At 42.6% G+C, this 25,673-nt stretch overlaps 1 protein-coding gene and 1 non-coding gene across 23 annotated transcripts; both read right to left on the bottom strand.

The window, feature by feature from the left end:
* Nucleotides 1-311: 311 nt before the first annotated feature.
* On the bottom strand, nucleotides 312-22,610 carry PCBP2 (poly(rC) binding protein 2). 22 transcript variants are annotated; one of them, XM_068561680.1, is made up of 15 exons: nucleotides 22,327-22,606; nucleotides 19,843-19,985; nucleotides 19,249-19,272; nucleotides 19,128-19,160; nucleotides 18,120-18,236; nucleotides 15,785-15,916; nucleotides 14,686-14,813; nucleotides 13,569-13,656; nucleotides 11,635-11,727; nucleotides 10,511-10,552; nucleotides 9,189-9,261; nucleotides 8,639-8,677; nucleotides 7,650-7,705; nucleotides 6,566-6,735; nucleotides 312-520 (listed from the first exon to the last, which is right to left on the bottom strand). In XM_068561680.1, the coding sequence occupies exons 2-15, from the start codon at nucleotides 19,909-19,911 to the stop codon at nucleotides 484-486; spliced, it is 1,101 nt and encodes a 366-aa protein (XP_068417781.1). In that variant the 5' UTR covers nucleotides 19,912-19,985; nucleotides 22,327-22,606; the 3' UTR covers nucleotides 312-483. The 22 variants fall into 22 exon arrangements, with proteins under 22 accessions (XP_068417781.1, XP_068417783.1, XP_068417782.1 ...); XM_068561682.1 differs by having other exon boundaries at nucleotides 7,650-7,702; XM_068561681.1 differs by having other exon boundaries at nucleotides 19,843-19,962.
* LOC137776050 (U6 spliceosomal RNA) lies at nucleotides 17,595-17,701 on the bottom strand. The gene has a single exon (XR_011076170.1). It is a non-coding gene; the product is annotated as a U6 spliceosomal RNA (small nuclear RNA).
* Nucleotides 22,611-25,673: the final 3,063 nt, after the last annotated feature.

Below are 25,673 nucleotides of genomic sequence, written 5' to 3'. Positions count from 1 at the left end.
TGTCCTTTGACGGATAAAAGGTGCAAAAATAACAGCAAGACACCAGGAACAAAACCCACATGAAATCACTGTGGCATCCAGTTTCTATTCACAAAGAAAAAGCTCCAGTCCATCTTTTAATTTTTTTGAAAAATTCCTGACATTACAGAACTAAACTGAAATGTATTAATATTCCACTCTTACATTTCCATGACAAACAAAAAAATTTCATGAGCCAAAAAAAAACCCAAAAAAACAAAACACAAAAAAAAAAAACAGGGAGAAGCTTATAAAACTAAATATGGATCTCAGCATTAACAGCTGAACAAAGAAAGGAATTAAAACGCTTTAATTAAAAAATCACGAGTGGATGATAAAGTGTGTAGAAACTGAAAATTTACAAACTATTTAAAACCTGGAATCGCTGACTGTTCAGAAACTACACAGATGGATCATGGGTGGTGGTGAACAGCAGAAAGGGATTATGGATGAATCTGCATTGTTCTAGCTGCTCCCCATGCCACCCGTCTCCGAGGAAAGCCTGTAACACACACACAAAAAAAACTCGAAGTTAGTTTTCTGAGTGCCCAGCAGTAGCTCACCTCCAAAACTTTTAGCCTGGTTGATGAGATGTGAAGGAGTACATAATCTGCTTCAGTATCAAGGGAGACATTTTAAAGACTTTCTGGTTTAATCAGTACTATGGTCCTATAACCCCTGCAATCCAAGCTTCCTGAGGCAAATTACCTCACAACCAAGGGAAATTGAGGACCTTGGTTATTAATTGTGGGTATCCCTCAAACTACGCTCTATAGAATCTTTGGGGGAGATGTTAAGCACTCTCTGAAAATACCACACACACAGACACACACACACACACACACACTAAAGCCTTAGAGGGTCACAATATACACAAACTGTTTCTTTACTGCCCAGCTTATTTTAGCTTCTCCCAAGCTACTGATAGAACAGTCCCAGGTTTCTCCATCAATGTGAAGACTATTACTATTAAGAGATGCTTGAGTTTTAAACACTAAGGCATGTTAAAGAGGGAGCAGCAAGTGTTAAGTATGGGTCAAGAATTATACCCAACCTATAGTTTTTAGACCTAGTTTTCAAGACTTTAAGTGGAAGTCAAAACAATTTGTTTTCAGCACCTCCCTAGCTCACTCTAGAAGCTCCCCAATTTGTGGTCCTGTTAAGCCAAATTCTCCATCCAAATATACCTGGCTACAATGCCTGTTTCAAATAGACTATTTGAGGTCCTGGAATCCAATTTTGGGCTTTGAAGGAAAGGTCTTTAGATGTTCGGCGATCAGCCTGCTTCACTGATATTAGGTAGCCAGCAGGACTTAGCTCCCATTTTGAACAGAACTAAATGTGTAAGACCCAGTCTCAGTTTATAACTTTTTTTTTTTGGCCGCACCTCCTGGCATGCAGAACTTCCCCAACCAGGGATCGAACCCACACCCCTGCAGTGGAAGCGTGGAGTCTTAACCACTGGACCACCAGGGAAGCCCCTGAGTTTATAACTTTATTTCATAAAGATTTTAAATTTACTGGCATTCACGTCAAGAGAGCATTTGCATCTCTTCCAGAATAACGCAAATCCAAAAACTGGCCAGGAAGGCAGGGGCAAGGGGGTGGGGGAAGGGCAGGAAATAGGTCCTTCAACTACAAACTGCATTTAGTTTCAAGTCAGAAATGCTATTGTAACCTCAGCATAAAGGAATATAGTTCTTAAAGGGGGTAGGTTCTTGCCAACCTCAAAATGGGATGATTTAGAGCAACGTAAACAACAGACCCTGAATCAAAGAGTTTAGTGGGAACTGAAGGTTGAGGAAAGGAGCTGCTGCAAACAGTTTAGATCTAGGACCTAAAAAACACTAAGTTAATGTAAGAAGGTGGTGGCACTCTGGCACCAAAAAGAACTCAAAAAGAATAGTCCAGAATTTATACACAGCCTGGGCAGGAATTGGGGGTGGCAGGGAGAGGGGGCAAGGAGAAGGGAAAACCCAACCAGAAATACTGTGTTAAGGACTCCAGAATAGAAGGACCACATGGGGGAGCTGTAAGCTACTAAAAAATCAAGCACCAAGAAGTACCTTTGGATGCGGTGATTTTGGTCAGCCCTTAAAACATCTGACTTCCTTCCAAGCAATCCTTTAGGGAGTACTCATTAGGTAAAGAGGCCTTCTAAAATCAAGAACTAGATAAAATAAAAACCAGGTTTCTGGGGGAGATGGTATCAGCAAGATATAAAAAGAGCTTACTAAGGAAAGCTGGACCACACGATAAAGGAGCATCTAGCAACCAACAAGAAAAACCCTATCTGGACAATGAAATTTGCCCCCCTAGTCCTTCATGCAGACTTGGGACATGTAACACTTATTCACAGCCCCAATATGAGACTGAGGGACCACGATACCAAAAGTTAATATATTGCAATATAATTAGGTTTTTTTTTGTTGTTTGTTTTTTAAACAATGTAAGCCAAAGGGGATATGGGAAAAGGTCACCAGGAAAAAAATCTCCACACTGGTTTTCTAAGTCCTGGGAAGAGCATCATACTTTCATTACCCTGGCAATACGCATTCAAGCTGAATGGAAACTATCAGAGCCCTTCCACCATTTTACCTGCGGCATTCCTACTCTTTTACAGAGAGAGATCTTGGGATACGAAAAAGAATGAGGCTTCAGGGAGATCAAGCACAATCTTAGAAGACTGAGTAAATGTAAAGCACAAATTGCTAGTCCTGACTACTCACTCATGTGGTCTGCAAATTTAAATTCTCCCAGAGCCTCTATTTCTTTAATCTGATAAAGTGAATCAATGAGTTACAGTTGATCTTAAAGGTCCCTTCCAAATCTAGGTCTTAATCCTCTAATTATGACAGGGTTGGTGGGGAGACAAAGGTAGGCGGGGAATAGAATAAAAGGGTAAAAGGACCTGGTTGAGTAATCAGGGTTGACTTAGGATAACTGGACAGAATCCTGCCAAATTTGAGGCAATGTCACCCATTCGTTGTTCAAAATTTATCCAATGTCACAGGGAGAGGGGTAATACTAGTTCAGAGGAATGCAGACAGAAGCCGGCAAACTTTATTAGACTTTTCCCAACTTGCCTCCCCATTCTGGGTAAAGAAATAACTTCTTTCCTTCACAGCACAGTCAACTAAGGTTCTTACTGTGGCAACTTTATTACAGCTAGAAACACAAATCTGGCCAAGAAGGCTGGTTGATAACCATGAAATAAAAAAAAAAAAAAAAAAAAAAAAAAAGGTTAATGGAGAAGCTTTTATTCATTAACACAGAGCCTAAAACATTGTTATATTGCAAGGCAGAATAAAGCTACAAAAAAGTAACAGAATGAGAAAGAAGAGCAAGAACTGTGGCTCTAGATAAAGAATTCAACAAGTCAGACTCTGAAACAGGCACTCAAGCAGAAACGGCCTAAACCTAAACAGTTTACCATTGCCCCTGCCCCCACCCTGTTATCCCCCAAAACAGTAAAAAGGAAACGGTCACAAGCTCACAATAGTTTGGTTCTCACCAATGTTAACAAAGGGAAAACAAAAACAAAAACAAAAACAAATACTTGAGGGGGTGCCCCAAGATATATGCAATCAGTAGGGAGAGAATCTCTGTTTCTCGCTTTTCAGTTTGTTAGTTACACATGGCACGGCAGAGGTGGTGGTGGTGGTAGCTGAAGCCCCGGCACCCTTAGCAGCAGACACAACATTTAGAGCCAGGAGAGGGATGGGTTTCATGCCAAGCAGACTGGAGACACAAGGGGCGGTCGGAAGAGGGTTGGGGAGGCTGGAGGGTGCGTCGGAGGTCCCCGCTGTGGCGAGCGAGGGGGTGGTGGTGGAGGAGGAAGAAGAAGAAGAAGGGGTGGAGGGTTGAGAGAGGTTGATGCTGAGGTGATCAGGGATCGTGACGGAGGCTGCCTGGGAGGAGGGTTTAGCGTTTTCTAAACTGTAACAGAGGAAAAAAAGGAACAAAAAAAAAGGGTGGGTGGAAGGGAAGACCACAAAAGGGAAAAGTACAGGACAAAATCCGCTTCAGTTATCAGTAAGTGCCTCTGGTTGCCAATTAGGAAGACTTAATATCAACTTGTGACAAGCTGTCTTTTATTCTGTGTCCCACCCTCTAAAAATGTATAGTTTGCCAAATTCCATTCCACAATGCTATTTAAAACTGCTATGGTGAAGAAAAAGCTGACAGACTGAGAAAAATCACACACTTCCTTATTACCTGACACACTGATCCAACCCAGAAGGCAGAAAAGAACGATTTCAAGCAGAAAATGAAAGAGTACCCATCCACCTCCAAACAAGAACAAATGTTTCACCCACCAATCACTTGAGCAGCTTTGGGATACTAATGCACAGAATTTTTAATTGTTTTTTTCTGTAACTGATATTAAAATTTGCTTCTACCGCCACAGCAAACTTACCAAATATATCAGGATGGAAAGGGACAAGAGCCTAAAGTAGGTCACTCATTTCAAACTTCAAAGATTGTAGCATTTTCAATGAAAAATGCTGAGAACAGAAGCATAGATAAAGCCTCATTTCTGGTGATGGGGTGGGAGAGAAAAAAGGTTCTTTGTTTTTGTTTTTAACTGACTGTACTTCTCATATAGACCTTAGAAAACTGGAAGAGAGAAACTTCAAGCACTGCTGAAAAGTTCAGTTTAATAAAGTAAAACTACCACTGCTACTCCTAAAATAAGCTCTAAATCACAGTGATGACCTGTAGCTCCCAAATGCCTGCATGTATCTATGGCAGAACTGCAGGCATTTGCTGAAGTCTGTTGGACATCCTACGGCTCAAGATTAACTCTTTAAAGGCAGGGAGGCTCCTCTCAAGACTCCATTTTGTTTACCTAAACCCAAGGACAGTTGCAATCCATAAAAAAGGTGCCAAAATCAGTAGAAATGCTCAGGGTCCATTCCTGAAAACAGAGAACTCTTTCTTGCCTAGTATTCATAATAAAACCAGTTTGCTTTCTGCGTTCAAACTGGGCCAATATGAGAAAATGAAGAGTTAGCTCCGTGCACGCATAGTCCTTGCTTGGTGTTAAATGAAGCTTTAAGAAGTTTTGACCCAAATCCATAGCTTGGACAGTTTCATTAAAAAGGATGATCCTGAAAAGAGTGACTAAAATCAGGAAACAAAGATGGACCAAGTTCTGCTTCCTTACAACTTAGCCACTGACCTAGTACAGGGGTCAGGCAAGCAGGTTATGTGGAAGCGCTATCTGACAACATTCAGGGCAGGTCTACCCAAGCAGAAGAAAAATCGCTTGGTTTCCAGCTTCCAAGAACATGATTCTTGCCTCTTAACAACCCACCACCCCCATCAGAAACAAGGAAACAAACCTTTGCAAATGGCCTCCATGCAAAACTAATAACTACCATTTCAGTCTGAACAGTAAGAATTTGACATCTTGGTAGCTGAAGAAGAAAGCAGATCTAGACACAGAAAAGTCTTTTCTACATAAAGACTAGAAAATACCTCAAGGCATGAAAAGACATAGGCAAAAGTCAGAACCACTACTGGGGAACTGATAAATTCTTAACCAGGGGATAAAAGACCACAGAATAAATACATGATCTGCAGAAGCATGGCAAAAAATAGATCCCACACTTACGAATTCCTTTCCCTTGCACTAGATTCAGGAACCCATAAAATTTTTATGCACAACAGAGACCAAAGAATTGTGACAGAGGTAAATAATAACTAGGTAAAAGTCTACATAAAAGGGATAGCTAAGTCCCTTGGGGAATGAGCTAACACTGGTTTAAGATGTTAGTAAGCAATTAAGAACATGACTTAAGCACATGTGCTGAGAAAGCAAGTAATATAAATGCCTTGTAGGATGCCCACTGGACTGTGAATAGTCCTGCTACAATTGTATTAACATTAGCTACGTCTGGATAAAAAAAAGTAAAATCTCAGAAAGTCATTAAGAGATGAGATGAGACTGTGGGGGAAAAAGAAAATACTAAGCATTTCTGAAACATCCAATACCTGTACCTTCTCCTTTTCCACAAGCTCTGAACAATGGAACACACTGGCAACTTGAGAAAAATGGATGTTTTCAGAATAAACGGTAATGACTGCCTCCAAGAAACTGTCTTGCTGTCACGTAACTTCATTATCCTTATTTCAGTTAAGGGTGCTTTGGAGCCTAAACCCAATCAGTGAAGTATTAGTCTATATGACATCTACAGCAAGACCCACATTTGGTTTTAAGTCAGTGCTCCAGCCAGAGCAATCCTACTGGTGAAGACATGCTCCATACCTTCCACTCCCAAAACCATCAAAAAGTCAAATGCAAACAATCTATTCCCCGTCCCCCAACCCCATGCAAACTTATTACAAATTGGTTTCTTTTTCTGCTACACTAAGGATGGATGAAAAATAGAGCTAGACTTTAAACTTTTTCTTTTGCCATCTCTACCCTTCCCATTTCCATCCCCCAAAGAATCCCACACTTTACATTACAGTGTAACTTCCCCCAACACACACATTACTTGTGCTGACATGAATAACACAAAAGATAGGGAACCCTTACCTGACATTGATTAGATATTGAGCCAGGCTAATGCTGGCAGCAGATCCAGTGATGGTAACCTGCCTATCAGTAGATCCTTCCACTGGGTTCGCAATTTTGATCTGCGCCCCAGACATCTGACGGATCTCATTGATTTTGGCGCCTTGACGCCCGATTATGCAGCCAATCAACTTAAGGGAGAAAAACAACAAGGCATACCAAATTAAGAGTTGCATGGTTAGGTCCAAGAATTCCATCCCACTCCTCAGGCTTCTACAGCTTGGGTCCACAAACATGACAATGGAAACTACTATCTGCATCCTACACATTCTACTCATATACTCCTGATTTTAAAAACTGAGTTATAGATTATATCTCAACTCTTGCCCTATTCTTCTGTCTGATCACTACAGGTCAGAGCCAACTCTAAGCTGAATGACTCCTAGGAGCATTAGCTCATTTCCTCAGAGTACTAACTCCAAAGACAAAATAATAAAGCAGAGCAAACATGATGATAAACCTAGTTTACCAGAGATAGGAATAAAGATAAAAGTATATTCTGTTTTTGACAAAAAAGATCCCTTAACTCATCCTGCCATGATTCCTACTTTACTATAGTGACAAGAATTCTGGCTAATTTCTAATGCTTTTGCCTTGGGAAAAAGTAAAAAATTGGTCAACATTTGCACTGTCCCATACCGCAGACACTAATAACGTGATAACTAAACACATGAAGTGTGGCCAGTAAGACTGAGAAACTGAATTTATTATTTTATTATTCTCAATTCAAACAGCTACACGTGGTAGTGACTACCATGTTGGATAGTACAGACAGAACATCCAAGGACCACTGCGTTAGGGATAAGGCTTCAGGTTCTACAAGAAACAAAGGCAAATGGGAATTTCTATTTGAGACAAAAAGGTTCTTTCTGGCTCATCAATTTCCTCCATCAGTTTTTACTTGAGATTTTATATAGTTTTAATAATTTAATTTGGTGTCTACAACCCCATTTTCTTAAGAGTGGCATGATGCCATTGAAAAGACCTCTATTCTTTAAAACCAATTCTCTTATTTTCACCCCATGCAACCCAACCATATACTTACATCGTTTGGAATGGTGAGTTCATGAGAAGTAGTCTGAGCAGATGCATCCAAACCTGCTGAAAGACAGAAGAGAGCAAAGAGGTTCAATGCACAGCATACAAACTCCCACTGATTTGTACATTAACCTAACAGAAGGAAAATGAACTGGAAACCCAGCATTGGCTGTTGGGATTCATCACTAACTTGGAAGCCTCCAAGGAGGAAAGAGGGGGAGAGGGGTGTAGAAATATGCTGGAAAGGTTCCTCTGTACACACAGAAGAGGCTGATTTCATGCCATTTCCTGCAAAGCCCAGCCTATTAGGGTGTAAGGGGATGGAAGCAAGGGGCAAGGGAATGTGGTATCCTCAATTCTCAGGACCAAAATCTAAACAAGTACTTCTGCACTTCTCCCCTTTTCTGGTTGGATTTCCTGCTGTTGTGTTCCAATTTTATCTCACCTGATGCTATCACCAGCGCCAATATCATGCCTGTTATTGGGTACCATGGACTTTTGGCACACATGCAGAGTTGCTTTAAATATACCTATATCAGATTAACACCCTCCTAACACACCCTTACCCCTAACCTACACTTGAAGGTCAGTGAGAATGAGATGGCAGTAAGGTGTGGGAAGTTCGTTTCTCCAGATTTATTCCGTCTTTTGCTCAATAATTTGTTCTGGGTTTTGTTTTCCAAAGAAAAAGAAAAAAAACTCCTATCAGCAAACACCCATACCCATCTGACACCTGGACTAGACCAGACCAGCTGGCTAACTCACAAGTCTAGTCTTGCTCTCAGCTGTGGCTGCTGAAACTCAGCATTTTTAGAAGGGGGTAGGCCAGATCCATCAAGGGACCCTCAGGGGTACCAGGCCCACCCCCGCTTTGCTCTCTCAGCTCCTTTCTGCCATTTGCATGTTCTGCTGGTATGTCATGGGTAGTGAAACAAGACTCCCACCAGTTTATTAATATAACAGTAGAATACTACAGATTTTTTTTTTAATCATTACCCCAATAGCCTTTCACCTCTGGAGAGCTGGATTCAATGCCTGTTAAGATACAAGTGAAAATGAGTTTGGTGGTCTCATCCTAACCCTATCGGACAAGTTATTCCTTATATATAAAAAAAAAAAGCCCAAAAAAACAAACCAAAACCAAAACCAAAACCAAAACCACTACACAATTTGGCACAAATGGATTGTTTCTACCCAGGTCTATGAATAGCTGGTGGAGAGAAAGGGGGTGCCAATCAGATCAAAGGGGCAGCAGTGAGGATGGGTTAGAAGAAATATCAGCCTACCCTTTGCCTGACAAGCATCCCCAGACCTCACCCCAAACCTTCCAGGGCCTTTTTTCTCTTTTAGAATAACTCACCCCAAATGAAAACCAAGTTAACAAACACATTACCTCCTTCGGTTTAGCCATAGAAAACAGGCAAGTTTAAACCAGCAGGATGCTGGGTAATGAAGTTTGTTTTAAACAGATGTCAAACTGAGACCTTGGGGCTGGGCCTCTGTCTTGTACTACACCTTACAGAAATAAACACTGAGGTATCCATACCACTGAATCCGGTGTTGCCATGCGTCATGGGAAAATGAGACTGTTGCATTGCCAACTGGTGCAGCTTGGTCAACTGCAGGAAGGAAACAGAAGAGGTTGGCATTATTAGAAGAGCAAAACAGTCAGGGCTCAAGCACATTCAAATTTGAAAATGCAGAGCTCCTGATCCCCAAAGTTGGCTACTACTCAACTATGACAGAGAGTAAGAAATGGGGCTGGTATCACCATCCTGGGGATGGGCACAAGAAGGTAAGGGTTAGAAATAGAAAGGGTATCAGTACAAAGAGAATGAGCGCATTTGGGGTGTGTGAAAAGACAAGCAGCAGCACCCGCCTGACAACCATCCCCCTGTGGGCTATTTAATGAAGGTGCTTGCAGCCATTGCAACAGTTGCCCCAGGGACAAGCACAGACAGGCTAGGAAAACAAACTGTGCAGTGGTGCTAGGGAAAACACACCATGCAGGGTTCTGTCAGTATTGGGAGGAGGGAAGGAGATGAGGGGGCAGGGAAACTGCAAGGAGGAGAGAGATTAAGGTGTAACCAAACTGGGTTTAGCACACCCCCACCCCATGATTTCTACAGCTATTTTTCTTCGTCTATATGAACTGTCCTGGCTGTTGTAAAACCATCCTTCTTCAAGTCTACTTCCCCTCCTGGGGACTATCACTAACCAAGAGCCAATCTCAACTTCCCAAATCTAAAGCTCAGCACCTGAAAGAGTTAGTAAGGATAGAGGATAAGTGCAGAAAGAAATGCCCTTAAAGTCTAAATACCAGCACTTTTTAAGTTGGAGTTTTTAGTGACAAAGAAGGTTTTATTGAGTTGAATTCCCAAATATTCAGCTTCCTATCCCTCCCTGTGTAAATAAGCCCCTTTTTCCCATCCCTCCAGATGCTTTTTAAATTGTCACCTCAGAATGAGGAGTACACAAGGGCAAAGCCAACCTCCCACCCCCCATCCCCCGCCATGGAAAGGACTCCATGCAGAGATGCACAGCCCACCGTCAATTTAAACTGTGCCCTGGGATAACAAATGACAGTATACCGTGGAACATTTCTCTTTTAGAGTAATCTGGAACATGGGAGAAAGTAGAATCCAATAATCTGCCAGATTATAATTTCCAGGGATTAAATGTCAAAAACAAGGTGCTACTATGTCCTGATTAAAGATTATTTAAGGGCCAAAATATGGAGTTCACCTTGTGAGGAAAACAGTACTGCAAATGTTTAAGACCCAACTCACTTCTGCCTACGTGGAGAAGAGAGACAATTTTGGACGGGAGAAGGAACTTTTCAAAACAAGAAGTGAAAACAAAACTTACATCTGGCTGTGGAATGGCATACTGTCCTTGAATGGTATAGGCCTACAAAAGGAGGAAAACAATTCCTATTAAAAACCAATCACGGACAGCCACCCAGTGGGGGGAAAAAGACAGATTTCAACTAGCCAGGAAGCCAGAGTTGAACTAGAGAATAGGGAGGCCAGGGGTTGAGGCAGTAGATGGTATCTCACAAATACAGTCAGACCTGTTGGCCTTCTTTAAACCCTAATATGATGGCTTATTCCAGGATGCCTATAAAGGGAGCCATGTTCCCTGCAATCAAAGACAAAATAACACATCTGTTTCTTAATGAAAACGAGGGAAGTGGGATTAAACAATGCCTCGACTGCCCGAGACCCCTTCCTTCTCCCTGTGTACAAGATAGCCTAGAAGGAAAACGGTCTTTCTTCAGCCACCCCAACCCTTCTACCAATCATGGTGACATGAATGATTTGTATCTGCACAAACCTACATGGCATGTTTTGAAACACTTCTTTTCCTATCTTATTTTTCTCTACATCTGCCTAAAGACCTTAAGCGCACTGGAAGCTAGTTGGGTCCCTAGCACTAGGGAGCTGACCATAGGAACACACACACACAAAAAAATCACTGTGTTCTAAGTCCTGCCTTCTCCCACCTCCCCTCCATAAAAGGCACTTGCAGCTCCCACTACACCCTCCTCCCCCCACACCATAACCTCCCAAAAAGGGAGCTGGGTCTTCAGGGCAATGGGGTGGGGGACGAGGAGAATCAGGAAGGGAGGGGAAGGAAGGAGCAGCTGGTTCACAGGATGTGAGGCTTCTCACATCACAGTGGCCAGTACCCCCAAAAGTGCACCCAGGTGGGGGTGGGAAGGTGAAAATGGGGTAGGAGGAGTAGGAGACAGGGAAAAGGGGTTGAACAAAAAAAGAAAAAAAAAGGAAAAAAAAAAGAGAGTTGGTGTTACCATCTGGTGGGCTACGCAGCCTGTGTGAAATGAGGTGGGGGGGGTCAGTCCAGGTCCCCGTGGACAGGTGGTGTCCACAGCACAAAAATCACCAGCGCCACTGGCCCCCCGCGTGTTGGCAGTCTCGGCTGAGGCGGAAGGATTGAGTGAGCCTTGGAGACTGAACATCCCCTCTCACCTCTAGAGGTGGTCCCTCCAGGTCAGGGTTGAGGCACATGGACGGGGTGGTGTGGGGAAAGCTCGCACTGTCGCTGCCTGTGCTGTACCTGTCCTGTGGATAAATAGAGGATTTCAGTCTCCAGGGCTGTCAATCCGGCACCTTGTCACCAGCATGAAATTCACACAAAAAAAGTTGTTTAATTTTTTCTTTTCCTTTAGAAAGGAGCTCACAACACAATTTGAAACGAGCTGCAATCAGTGAATTAAAAAAAAAAGTTACCTATGGTGGCAGATTTCACACTGCACAATTGGGCTATTTTCAGTCAGAATGAAGGCATGGGGCAACAGAGCTGATGCCAGCTCCTGGTCAGTGTGCGATTAAATTGAACCCCTACAGAGCCCACTTTGTCACACAGGAACAAAAGACACAGGTCCATCTGTGGACACTGCATGAACTGGTCCATTTAAAAAGGCCCATGGGAATAATCCAAGACAGGGCCACTCATGGAAGAAGAAGCTGCAAGTTTTTAGAGGGTGGTCAACTGAATAAAGGGGAGGGAGGGAAGGAAAGCAAAGAGGTAAGAAGGGGGGGGTGGGAAGGGGAGGGAAGGAAAGGGAAATGAAGGAAGACTTGTAAATGGAGAGGACTGCTGCTGTGCAGCATGGACTCTATAGATAATCCCAAGTGGGAGTGGAAGAATCCAGCAGAGTAGGAACTTGTAGTTCCAGGGTAGAAGGGAAAACTCCTAGAACTAAACCTCCCTGCTACACTGACTCTGGGCCTGTTTATCCTGCCTAACTATCCAGACTCATGGAGAGCCCTTTGACCAAACCAGTTTGTACAAGGCTAGTGTTAAAAGCAAGGTACTAAACTGTGATATGATTAATTTCTTGTGAAAGCTTCCAGAACTACAAGACAAACTAAGTCCCCCAAAACTTGCTGTTTTATGACAACTCAATAGAATATGAATGAGATGGACTTTAAGTGCTTCTCCAGTTCAAATATAAGATGGAACTAGTTGAATATCTGTGCTTGTAACAGGTCAGCCCCATGTAGGAAAAGGCACTTTGAGCACTATACTTGTTTAGGCAGCTACCAAAATGAAAGTCACTATTTCAGCCTGAACCTCAATACTTGAAAAACTAACCTACCTACTCCTCAAATACTAACCAAAAAGCATAAAACCATGGTGCTAATCAGTGCCCTTTGTCATAAAAATCTAAATTCAGAATAAACCACGTGCCAAGGATCCAGAGTTTAGGTGGGTGAAGGAGGAGAGGCCAAAGGGGTGCTTTGGTGTTCTTACTCTAACACCAAAGGTCACAGCCCCACACAGCCCAACATGCTCTCCCCCTTCTATTCTTAGACACTGAACCCTTACCCCAGCTGATTTGTTATGCCATGTGGGTTCAAACCAGTGTTTATGAGGTTAAGAGCCCGGGGACAACACACTGGAGTTTGGGAGTGAAGGGGTAGGAGTAGGGGAGGTGAGGTGGGGAGAAGGGGAAGTTTGTAGGACACTCAATTTCAGGACCCCCAATTTGAGACCACCATCCAAGAATCTCTTTCAGAGGTCCAACTCTTTGCTACCTTTATTCAGACCTCTAAAGAACACCCCACACATGAAAAAACATGGGATGGGGTGGGGTAGGGAAAGAAGTAGTGACACCAAAGCAATTTAACCCTTTCTTCTAACCCAACCCACCTTAAATTACTAAGTAAATTACCTCTTCCGAGTGCCTACAAAACTCCCATTGCCTGCTAAAAATTAAATAAGATAGCATTCATAGCTTTCTCCAGTATAAAAAATAAATAAAACTGAAAGCAGGTCAAATTATGGCCAGAGTACAGGTTTCAGCAAGCATGCAGAGTGGCCTGGTGTGCTGCTGGCAAAGTTGACATTTCAAACATAATCCTTGTTCACCTTAGCCCACCAATAAAAAATTTCTTACCTGACCACCTGCAAAGATGACTGGAGAACTGGACGGCTTGGGCCGGTACGGGATGGTCACGCCCTTCGGGGGGGACTGGGAGAGAGTCAGAGGGGAAAAAAACAAAAAGAGATAAGGTTTCAAAGCTGCTTCAGCTGTGTGGCTTAAGCTCACACAGATCAGTTAAATTAAAAACTGTATTATTTCCATTCCCTCACCTACCAACGTTGTCTCTGGCTAGATCTAATCTCAAATCATCTGCAGTTATTTGCCTTTAAAGCAGTAAGATGGTCCGTGGACTACACAGCTCACACTAATTCTCATCAAGGCAGATTCCCCTGTAATAATTTAGGCATTATTTCCATGTGTTCAAATAAGTCTAATTAACATAAAAAACCTGTATGTATACATATGTACGTTTGAGTTGGTAATTAAGATCCTACATTTTGGCCTGAATAGGAAATAAAGCCAAAAAAGGAAATAAAGCTCCCAAATGTTGCATCTAGGATAATACAGAACTGTCCATAAATAGTTCAAAGGCTCAATCAATATTTTCCTAAACTCTACTTGAAAATTCTACTTTCCTTTCTCACCAATATGGGACCAACTCCCTATGACAATTCTAAAAAGGTTTAATTCCCCTTAATTTTGCTATTCTTGTTAATTAAATAGCATCTACTAGAACCTCGTAAGTCATTCAGAAACACCATTATGGATACATTTTTTTTTTTAATATATATACCATTCTGAATATAATCCTGCCTCATAACACAGAAATTAATTTAAAGAATATATCAAAGTTGCATGTAGCGAAAATATCGTAATCTGAAAGGCAATCTAACTTAGCTTCTCAGGAATACATCTTTTGTCCACTCATTCCTAGTAGTGAATCTTCCCCTACCAACTCCGCTAAAATTGCTGTAAACCAAATGATCACCACTGCTTAGTTTCTATTTTTGCTTGGACTGTAAGAAAAGTCAAAGCTGGGGGAAGGAAAATATGAACTCAGGGAACCTCTTCCCCACCCCCACTGGAGGCTTCTAACAGCCTCACCTAATTCTAGTCTTACTAAATATAGATCAGTCTGTCTCCCTAAATCACCCTCCCCCCATTCTCAGCATGAGCCTGAGGGCTTACCTCCAACATGACCACGCAGATCTGTTTCACACACTCAATGATGGACTGCGGAATGCCAGCAATAGTGATGGCCCGCTCAGTTGAGTTGGGGAGCATATCCCCTGCCACCTGGACCTGAGCCCCTGTACTCTTTGGGGGTAAAAAAATTTTAAAATCAGAGAAAACAGCTCATACTCTTCAGTATCTCCCAGCAGAAATCTTAAGAGTCTAAAGCTCAGTAGACACTTAACCCATCTCCTATCTTACCCTTTTTATCCTCCCTTCCCACTCTTCCCTTATTCCAGATAAGACTGTTTAATCAGTTATAAATTAGCCTCTGAAAGCTGAAAATAAGGCTGAATAACAGCCTAAATTTAACCTGTTCTCAAGAAAAAGGTCCCTCTAGACAGTTTCCTCTCAGCTAATGACAGCTCTGTAGGCCATCAAACAAAATACCCACAAATATCACCCACCTTTCATTCTCTTATTGAACAAATGTTTATATCAAAGCCCATCCTATATGTGCCAGGTACCACCCCAGGTACTTGGAATACATCAATGAACAAAATCAAAATCCCTGCTCACATGGCATGTACAAAAGGCTCCCAAAACTACAATTTGTTTTCCTTTAGGAGCCATTCAAATTTCATTCCAACATCCAATTCAATAACTCCCAGATATAAGTAAAAGCTTCCATAATTTTATGTAACTTCCATAATTTAAAAGGGAGAATTTCAACTACACCCCAATACACCTTCATTTTCCCCTTGCTATTTAGGGATTTGGCCAAGAAAAATATTTGATATTATTATCGATCAAATTGTAAGCTCTTTAAACATAAAAAAAGATAACGTAGTCTCATGGAAAAAAGTTGCCAATGGGTCATATGCAATAGGTGGAAATTCTGGTTAACTTTTCTGACTTATTGTTGTTAAAGTATATGAAATATAAAAAATATATATATATATCTCAATCAAATTATAGTCTTCTAGGATTATTACTTTAATAAAAATCTTCATCTCAATAAACACAAACTTTTCCTAGACATAGTAAAGGCTAATAGAAGAAGCACATTTAGAATAATTTACATTTCAAAAAGAAAATGAGCACAAGTTACCAACCTCACGTATTTCCTTGATCTTGCAACCACCTTTCCCAATGAGAGAGCCACACTGACTAGCAGGGACCACCAGCCTCAGGGTGACTGGGGGTCTACTGGCAGCTGTGCTATTGGTCATAGAGCTGCTGATGTCCTACAACAAGAAATTAGTCAAAACGTCAGAAGAATGTAAAAGTTTCAAACAGATTCCTGGGAACCCATAACTGCCATGAGAGAACCTTACAAGGGACATATTATGTCACAATCTGCATCAACAAAGGTTCAAATATTGCCTCCCCCCAAAACCCTATTTCTGAAAAGATAAAAAGGTCTACAAACGTCCTCAGATTTAGCCCTAAATATATTTTCCTTCACACCGGGGGCAGTGATCTTGGTAGAGAGAAAACTTACTTTGAAAATTAAAGAGTTTTTTCAGTAAAATAAAACAATATTGAAGACAAAATTAAAAATTAAGAGATACAACAATGCAATCCAAATTCAAGTAACCAATTCTGTTCTCTTAGAAAACTACATAAAGATTAAATACTGTACTTCCATTTATCCTTGTCTTAATTTCTTGGTAATATTACCATTGTACAGATAATGAAATTGAGGCTGAGTACCTACCCCAATCACATCTAAAAAGCTGTAGATTTTAAACTAAAGGACTGTATTGGTTCCAAAGCCCATAGTCTTTCCCGTTACAATATGCTGCATTTGAAAGTCATGGCTTTAAACTAGTTAAGTTTAGCCTTCTGAGGATTAAATGGTTTTAACCTAATCTCTATGTAGTAGCTAGACCTGGGAATTCCTCAAACATAAGCCCCTAAAGTCAAGAACATGCTTCTTATTTGTTAAAAGTATGAACAGATTTTCTGAATTTAAAAAAAAAATATTTATTTGGCTGCACCAGGTCTTAGTTGTGGCACGCAGGCTCTTTGGTGCAGCATGTGGGATCTAGTTCCCTGATCAGGGATCGAACCCGGGCCCCCGGTGCTGGGAGCTCAGAGTCTTAGCCACTGGACCACCAGGGAAGTCCCTAGATTTTCTGAGTTTTTTTTAAAGCTACAAGCTCTGGATTAGCAGGGTCTTGCAGGTCAAAGGATAACATTTCTGATCTTGGCAAGGATAAGATCTCAGGCACCATTAAGGCATCAGGCAGCAGCCCCGAAGCTCTCCTCTGCCTGCAATGTCAATTGCATGATTAGCAGTATTACTGCAGAAGTGGGAGGAAGCTGAAGACTGGACCTAGGGCAATGGTTGTTCAGCATTATAAGGTTGAAACCAGTTAATTAAAAAAACAAACAAACAAAAAAACTTCCTTCAGTCAAAAAATCTCTGGTATTGATATTTTGCTTCTGATAACCTGTAAAATGCATTCCCTCCCTCCAAGTATAGCTCTGACACAGTTACCAGATTGATTTTTTAAAAAATATATAACTGCATCCAGGGTTGGGAGATACCTGTATTTATGGAGTATATTAGTGTTCAGAAGGGCTCCTAACAAAAGCATGTTAGTTTAGTCCACTCAACTATGAATTAGGGGACATAATTACCAACACAGTGGTGGCATACCTTCAAAACTGCTGGCTAAGAAATAAAAGATGCTGGTTTTTCATACATTTTTTACAGAGTCCCTGATAATAGTCACACTATTTGGGGGTTTTTCTGGGTTTTTTTTTATTCAAGTATAGTCAATATACACTATTTAGTTTCAGGTGTACAACGTAGTGATTTGACATTTAAATACATTACAAGATGATCACCACAATAAGTGTAGTAACCATTTGCCACCATACAAAGTTAACCTCCCATTACTTATTTTATAACTGGAAAATATGGGATGCTTCACAAATTTGCGTATCATCCTTACACAGAGGCCACGCCAATCTTCTCTGTATCATTCCAATTGTAGTTTATGTGCTGCCAAAGTGAGCACTCAAACTACAGTTGGGGGTTAGGGGTGCCGACACCCCACCCCAGTCAGAAGTCCATGTATAACTTAACTTATCCACAGTTCTGCATCCACAGATTCAACCAACCTCTGATTGTGTAGTTCTACAACACATATTGTGTAGTACTGTAGTACGTATTTATTGGAAAAAAAATCAAGTACAAGTAGACCTGCACACTTCAAACTCATGTTGTTCAAGGGTCAACTGTATTTTTCTACCGATTAAAGTGACATCTTTTTTTAATTGCAAATGGTCCAATTTGGGGGATGATGAATGAGAGCAAAGAACCCATTTACAGAGTTTCATGATCTAGTCTGTCCTTGCATTTTAAAAGCCCTTAGAAATCACTAAACTACCTAGAAGCACTTAAAAATAAAGAATGAGGGGCAGGGAACAACAAACCTCTTCCAGTTTATCAATGATCATAGCAAAGGCTTTGAAGATGGCATTAGTGGGTCCAGCCAAAGTGATAATCCTCTCAGGACAATTCCCTTCTGAGATGTTGATACGTGCACCACTCTGGATAGGAAACAGAGCCAAAAGGTTAAAGAGACAAAAAGATCTGAGCTTACACACACACATACACACAAATATATAATCCCTCCTAAATAAGATGGGCAAGAAGCTGCCTGTATACATCATCCTGACACAAGGCAATATCGACATCACTTCAAATACTGCTCCATATTTGTCCTCAAACATAAACTACAGAAGCTGCTTTAAGTCTTGAATGAACTGAGACTTCCTAAAATTACATTTCCCAGCATACTATTTGTCATTACAAATAACTGCGCCAGAAAAACACCAGCTTCTCCTATTAAGATCTCCCCCTCGGGCTTCCCTGGTGGCGGAGTGGTTAAGAATCCGCCTGCCAATGCACGGGACACAGGTTCGAGCCCTGGTCCAGGGGGATCCCACATGCCGTGGAGCAGCTGAGCCCGTGCACCACAACTACTGGGCCTGCGGCTCTGGAGCCCGTGAGCCAGAACTGCTGAGCCCGCGTGCCACAGCTGCTGGGGCCCACGTGCCTGGAGCCTGTGCTCTGCAACAAGAGAAGCCACCGCAATGAGAGGCCTGTGCACCGCAACGAAGAGTGGCCCCCGCTCATCGCAGCGAAGACCCAATGCAGCCAAAAATAAAATAAATAAATCTAAAATAAAAAAGAGAGAGAGAGAAAAAGATCTCCTCCCTTCTGGGACTTCCCTAGTGGTCCAGTGGTTAAGACTCTACGCTTTCACTGCGGTGGGCACAAGTTCGATCTCCGGTCGGGGAACTAAGATCCCACATGCCGCACAGCCAAAAAAAAAATTCCCCCTTCTAATCTCTCATTAAATTTTTTTGGCTTTTGTTTTCAAGGTTTTTTACTTCCCAAGTTAACAGTCCCTTAACCCCCCATCCGCAATAACTCACCTCCTCACGCATCTTCTTAACTGATTCTCCTTTCTGTAAGAGGAAAAGTTAAGAGTGAGTTCCAACTGCTATTTAAACGCAGACTGACTAAATAGTAATTAGAGTTGAAGTGATGTCTTACCTTTCCGATGATACTGCCAACTTCCTGCAATGGAGAAAACTAGTGTCAAATATGAGGAAATTTGAAGCGTTCATTATCACAAAAAGTAATTTTGAACAGTCCAAAGCAATGGAAAAACTAAGATTTATTGGGAAAGGGAATGGACAGGCTTATTATTTTCTTTGCTCTAAATATAAGCAAAGCTATCAAAGAACTGTGAAAAAATAATGGAGTAATTAAATGCTAGCTTTGTTTAATAGAAACCCTTTTTTAAAATACCAAATATATCACCCCACCTTAAAGTTACCCCAAAATTGTTTGGGCAGGGGAAATCTACCTATCACAAGCTATAGCAACATCCATGAGAAAAATCTTATCATCCAGGTATGAGACAGTCTTTGGCTCTAGCCTATGGTTAAGCCTTCCCTGCTCAGTGGCGCTTCTTAGTAAAGTCTGTCCAGTTTCCCACTACACTCTCATCTACTCTGCTAGAGAAGAGTACTAAAGCCAGACACCCCACAGTGCTAATCTGATGAGCTCCGAGATCCATGCCCTCTATTCCTGGCCCCTCCCCCTAGCAGTTACTATGACCCAATTTCCCAAGCTGGTGCATACCTTTCCATGCATAAGTAGCCGGATGGTGAGAGTGACATTTAATCCACCTTCAATCACACCGGTGTCCATGTCGAGCAGTGTTCTAAGGAGCTGGACGCTGAGTGGTCAAGTCTTTGGTCACTGGTGGGGGTGAAAGCCAAAAACTGAAATGAAAACATGACCAAAATCAGAGTAGGAAAACAACGGAAATATTTCCCAATGTTACTTTAACCATTATCAATGTTTTCTAATGAACTCTTTTCCTTAAATGACAGTCTGTCAGTTGGCAGGCTTATATACATCCAGCACAACTGCATTAACAGCGCAGGTTCTGTTACAAAGTATGAAGGCAACTTTCCAGTCTGCTCTCATTAACGGTACAGTTTCCGCTGACTCTCAGGATGTGAAAGATTCCTTCAATTGGCAATGGTTCTAAGGGAACTGCTGAACGTGCACCAGTTGTCCTTCAACAGAATAAGCTTCAAGAGAATACAGAAACACCTGGAAATCATGAGGGCAAACCTCAAACTAATCAACTACACTGAGGGCAACGACCTTTTGCTTCCCTGTTAGGAAACAGCTTGGGTTGAAAGCTAGAGAGAACACATGTAAACGTTCTTACTGGCAGCAATTGCTAACTAAAGAAATTGAGAAGCATCTCACATTAAAATTTTGAATGTCAATAGATGTCACCAAATAATTTTTAAAAGATTTAAATCAAAAACCTCATTGAAAAAGGCATCTGAAATGCCTTCTATTGCAGGCTGGGTTCCATATTCCCCTTTGGGAAATGACTCAATACATTAAGTGCAGCCTGAGTCCTCTTTTCCCAACCTAACTTGATAGTCACTCAAGATGTGAAAATTTTCCTTGCTTCTGTGTCAACCTCTGTTACCACTCAAGTCTTCATTCAAATCTATTAAATCTTAAATTTTCTTCCAAAGGAAACAATCGAAATTAAAACTGGTACTGCTAAAAATTTATTGTGTAGTTGTTTTAAACAACAGCAGTAACGAGCCTTTCCTACTGAGGCCCTTTCCCCACGTATCCTCTAAAGCAATGTTCCTAACATTTCTGCTTTAGAATAATTGATTACGTGTAGAAAGAATGTTTTTGGATATACCTTAGCCTACAACTCCTCTTTAGGCCCTAAGACTGGTTCTCCCCAAAGTTGTGAAATTTCTCCAGTGACATTTTTAGTATCCATCCCTTCAAAACAACATCAATGATCTCTCTCCTACAGCCAGTCTTCCCCCTTAACAAAACCAGCCACCGTTTTAACTTTGCTCTAACACAAAGCCCATGTCCTAAGTATTTAAAGTGTTTAAGTGGCTGCCAGACCATTCTGTATATGGCAAGCTGCCCTATGGCTACCTCAAGTGAGTGACTGAGGTGACTGAGGCATCCCCAAAGCACTTCATTCCCCCATTTCCAGAATATAATTAATTGCTGGCAAAATCCCAGAATTCAACACTTTTCACTCAAGAAAAAACAACAGTGCTGGGGGTGGGGGGGAAACGGGGAGACAGAGTTAAGTCTGTGCGGAAAACTTTCTTTTTTTCAGTAAGACGTGGTAAAAATTTGGCAGTTTAATTCCTTATCCCCACTCACATAATAGGAAGCACGTTACAAATACCACAATAAATGCAAGTTCGAACGAGCAAGAAAATTGAAAACCTATTTGAAGCCATTTCTTGAGGTAAGGCACAAAGGTGCATTTCCAACTCCAAATCATCCAAGAAATCCCTGTCATATTTCTCTCCTGACTAGGTCAACGTCAGTGTACCCAATCCCAGGAATCCAGCTGTTAATCCTGCAGTCCATTACCCCTTCTCCTATAAATAGCTCGGTCTGGGTCTGCAGCGGCAGGCATTTTGTAATTTCAAATTTCGTTACCCCAAGAGAATGTCCTGAATAACTCGGTAACTGGAAGCCCGTCTACCCTTTCTTCAACTCCACAGCCCCCCCTCCCCTTGGTCATCCAAGCATTTTCCACTCAAAAAATGCACCCCCTATCCCTCCACTAGAAAAGAGGGGAAAAAAATAAACGGTTCGGTCAGGGGGGGGCGCTGCGATCCAGGGGGAGGAGCCGGACTAGTAGCGCCTCCTCGTGTGGCTGCGCCAGCGCCTGACCCCCGCGGGGAGCCGCGCTCACCCGCCCGGCCAGCAAGCCGGCCATCGCCTCCCCCCACCCGCCTCAACCAACAAATCCACCGCCGCCCCCCCCTACCGCGCGCGCGCCCTCCTTGACTCCTGCGCAGCCGCCACCGGGAAAAAGCGGGGGGGGGGAGGGGGGGAGGGGGGAAGGCCTTGCGCGAGGCCTACTAGGCCTCGCCGGAGCCAGGGCCTCGCGTGAATGGCCGGCCGGCCAGAGTGAGGAGGTAGGCGCTCACGCAGGACTACGCGAGGTCGGGGCTCGTGACGAGGACCGGAGCCCGCTAAGAAAGATGGCAAGAATAGAAATAGAGCTATAGCCGCGGGCGGAGGGAGAATCTTGAAGCTTACCTGCAGGCGCGAGGCGACTGAGGGGAAAAGGGGAGCGGGCGGGAAGGGGAAGGGCGGGAGGCCGGGGGCGGAACAATAGGGGCGGGCGGGAAGGCGAGGGGGGCCCCGCGGGCGGGCGGAGGAGGAAGGGGGGGGTGGAGGAGGAGGAGGAGGAAAGGGGAAAGAGACCCCGGGGCGGGTGGAGGGCGGCGGAGGGCGGGCGGGCGGGCGGAGGGCGGGCGGGCGGGAGAGGGCGCAGGCTGCGGCTGCTCCGGCTGCTGCCTCTGCTGGTCTGGGAGGGGGACGGGGCGGAGCGGCCCGCTTTCAACCCCGCGCACCCTCCGACCCCGGAAGCGCTAACCGCCCCGGGGGCCGGCGAGGCGACTGCGTCGTCCAAACCTTCCCCACGCAATACGGACGGCCTCCCAACAGCCTAGAGCGGCTCCGTGGACAGCGCTGGCACCAGCGAGACAACTGGTGGCAGACGCCGAAGTTCATGATAGAGCGGCAGCGTGGGGGGGGGGGCAGGGAGGAAACTAGTGTCCCCTAGCGGGCTGGTTGGAAAGCCCAAGCGTAAGTGCGGAGAGAGTTGGCAGTCGCCATGGATAAAGGAGACGGGAATATGGGATGTGTGAGGAGAGACTGACAAGAGCCGGGAAAACCCCGTAGTCTATAGTGATACTCAGAAAGAGAAAAAAGCTAATTTGCCACATTGGAGGTCACTTTTACACCAACTTACTCTGAAAATTGGTAATTAAAAGGAAAGATTTAAGCATTTACCCTTTCTTTTAGGAAGAACTGTAGTTCATTCCTAGTCGATAAGGGAAAACTTTTTTCAAGAGTTCCATATAATGAATGTAGAGAAATAAAAAGTTAGAAAATCACCATTCATTCTCCAACCCAAAATGAAATAATTGATTCAAGCAAGTGCCATCAATCACCAAAACTCTAAGGGAAAGTTTATTAGGGAACAGGATGTTATCCTGTTGCCAAATATCACATGGACTATCTGAAAAAAAAGAAAGAAACCCGAAAATTTTAAATCGAAAGATCATATAGTCAACACCTCACCCAAGTGATCAAACTTTGCATCACTAATAGTACAACTTTGACATAGTCCTTGGTGAGATGCAATAAGTACATAGCATCATCTATTAAGTATTCTTGTCAAGTGTTTAATCTTAATATAATCAAGCCTTCAGACCCGATTTGCAATTTACAGGAAATTTACAAGGGATAAAGGAAAAAGTTAAATACATCAAGGAGATAATCAGCAAATCCAGAATCCAGGACATTCTACAAGACAACTAGGCTGTTCTCTTCGAAAAGAAAGAGGAGGAGGAAAAGGAAGGGGAGGGAAAAGAGGAGAAATTTGAAAGAATGATAATCAAATATAATGTGTGGATCTTGTTTGGATCCTTTTTTTTTTTTTTAAGAAGAACAACCGCTATATAAGACATTTTGGAGACAACTGAGGAAATTCAAACATGAACTGAATATTAGCAAATATTAGGAGGTGTTGTCAGTTTTCTTAGGTGTGATAATGGAATTGTGGTTATGCAGGAGAAATGCTGTTTTAAGAGGTACATGATGAAATATTTAAGGGTGAAGGGTCATGATGTATGAAACAGACTTTCAAATGGTTCACATAGGTATATAAATGAAGCAAATTTGGTAAAATGTTAACAGTTGTTGAGTGTAGGTGGTAGGTTTATGGGTGATCATTGTACTGTTCTTCAAACTTTTAAAAAATAATTTTCAGGGAATTCCCTGGCGGTCCAGTGGTTAGGTCTGCACTTTCACTGCCGTGGCCCGGGTTCAATCCCTGGTAGGGGAACTAAGAACCTGTAAGCCCCGTGGTGTGCCCCCAAAAAATAATAATAATTTTCATAATAAAAATTGGAAAAAATATGATGTGGAATGGAACAAGATTGGCAAAGTGTTGATAATTATTGAAGCTAGGTTATGGGAAATAGGAGTTCATTAAACTGCTTTCTCTACTCCTGTATATATCTGTAAATTTCCACATTAAAACTTTTGTTTAAAAAATAGAGAAGAGGGGCTTCCCTGGTGGCGCAGTGGTTGAGAATCTGCCTGCCAATGCAGGGGACACGGGTTCAAGCCCTGGTCTGGGAGGATCCCACATGCCGCGGAGCGGCTGGGCCCGTGAGCCACAGTTGCTGAGCCTGTGCGTCTGGAGCCTGCGCTCCGCAGCAGGAGAGGCCGCGATGGTGAGAGGCCCGCGCACCGCGATGAAGAGTGGCTCCCGCTTGCCGCAGCTGGGGAAGGCCCTTGCACAGAAACGAAGACCCAACACAGCCATAAATAAATAAATAAAAATTTAAAAAAAAAAAAAAAAATAGAGAAGAGCCCTGGAAGGGAATAAAACAGAATAAAAAGAAGGATATTGAAAGAGACAGCTACTACAGGGTTATTATTTACCCTTGTTTGAGTTCTTCAGGTGTCAGTTCTGGCCTTAATATTAGTCAAGTATTATTGGGCAACCCCAATTCAGTGGAGTTATCCAAAAAGAGATAGCTTTCTGAAGTGGAAAATAAGGCTTGGGGTCTCCAACGTCTTTCCTCTGACCCTCCAAATGATGGGTGGGCATTAGGAACAATGTGAGATAGAAATAAAAAGAAGTCTGTCATTTGGCAAAGGCAAGGGACAGAGCAAATAATGACAGAGAGGAAATGAGGTAGGAAAATGTTAGGACACCCAGAAAAAAGCAAACCAAGGAGCAGGCTTACTGTGAGGCCTGGGCTGAAGGTCAGATTAACCTCAAGATTTTGCAGTTGGGTCATTTACACCCCAGGGACTCTAAGAGCTGGGGTGAAAGTGAGTGGCTATCTGTGAAATCATCTCTAATAATGGGGGCAAAACAAAGATCAAATTAAAAGTTGATAAAAACACAACATAACTCTACTAACAATAACATGGCTTCTGTTGGGACTGGCCAACAGTTGCAGCCAGCTTTGAAAGAGATGCATCCAGTAGCAACACTTGATAATTCCATGAATCAATAAATTCTTCTCAGAAGGGGAACCAAACTAGTCAAGTGAGTGAACTTGCCTACAGCTACAAAACAACCTGATACAGGGAAATGATTCCGAAAAGACAGCAAACTGAAGACTCATCCCATGACTTAACAGTCCCCAAAGCTACAGTGTCAATTTGTATTTTATTAATAGATCTAATGGGTTTCCTATCCTTTCCCATTTTCAATTAATTGGGTTGAAATCTTACTATACTTAGTTCCTAGTAAGAAAAGAATGGCAGAATCCCAGATCCTCTCATGGACATTGGGCATAAGATAAAAACATGTGAGAACCACCATCTTTAGAGCCTTATACTGATGCACAAAACAG

The sequence above is a fragment of the Eschrichtius robustus genome, chromosome 13 (genome assembly GCF_028021215.1).
Source record: "Eschrichtius robustus isolate mEscRob2 chromosome 13, mEscRob2.pri, whole genome shotgun sequence".
Lineage (NCBI taxonomy): Eukaryota > Metazoa > Chordata > Mammalia > Artiodactyla > Eschrichtiidae > Eschrichtius > Eschrichtius robustus.
Note: the sequence above shows the minus strand (reverse complement) of the source record. Positions and strands in the feature narration are given on the sequence as shown.

Excerpts from the sequence above, each read along its gene's own strand:
- PCBP2 (XM_068561680.1), bottom strand. The coding sequence starts at position 19,911 with ATGGACACCGGTGTGATTGAAGGTGGATTAAATGTCACTCTCACCATC. Across the intron at positions 18,237-19,127 it reads TTAAGAAGATGCGTGAGGAG|AGTGGTGCACGTATCAACAT; the intron begins GTGAGTTATTGC and ends TTTCCTATCCAG. Across the intron at positions 7,706-8,638 it reads AGAGGTGAAAGGCTATTGGG|CAGGTTTGGATGCATCTGCT; the intron begins GTAATGATTAAA and ends TCTGTCTTTCAG.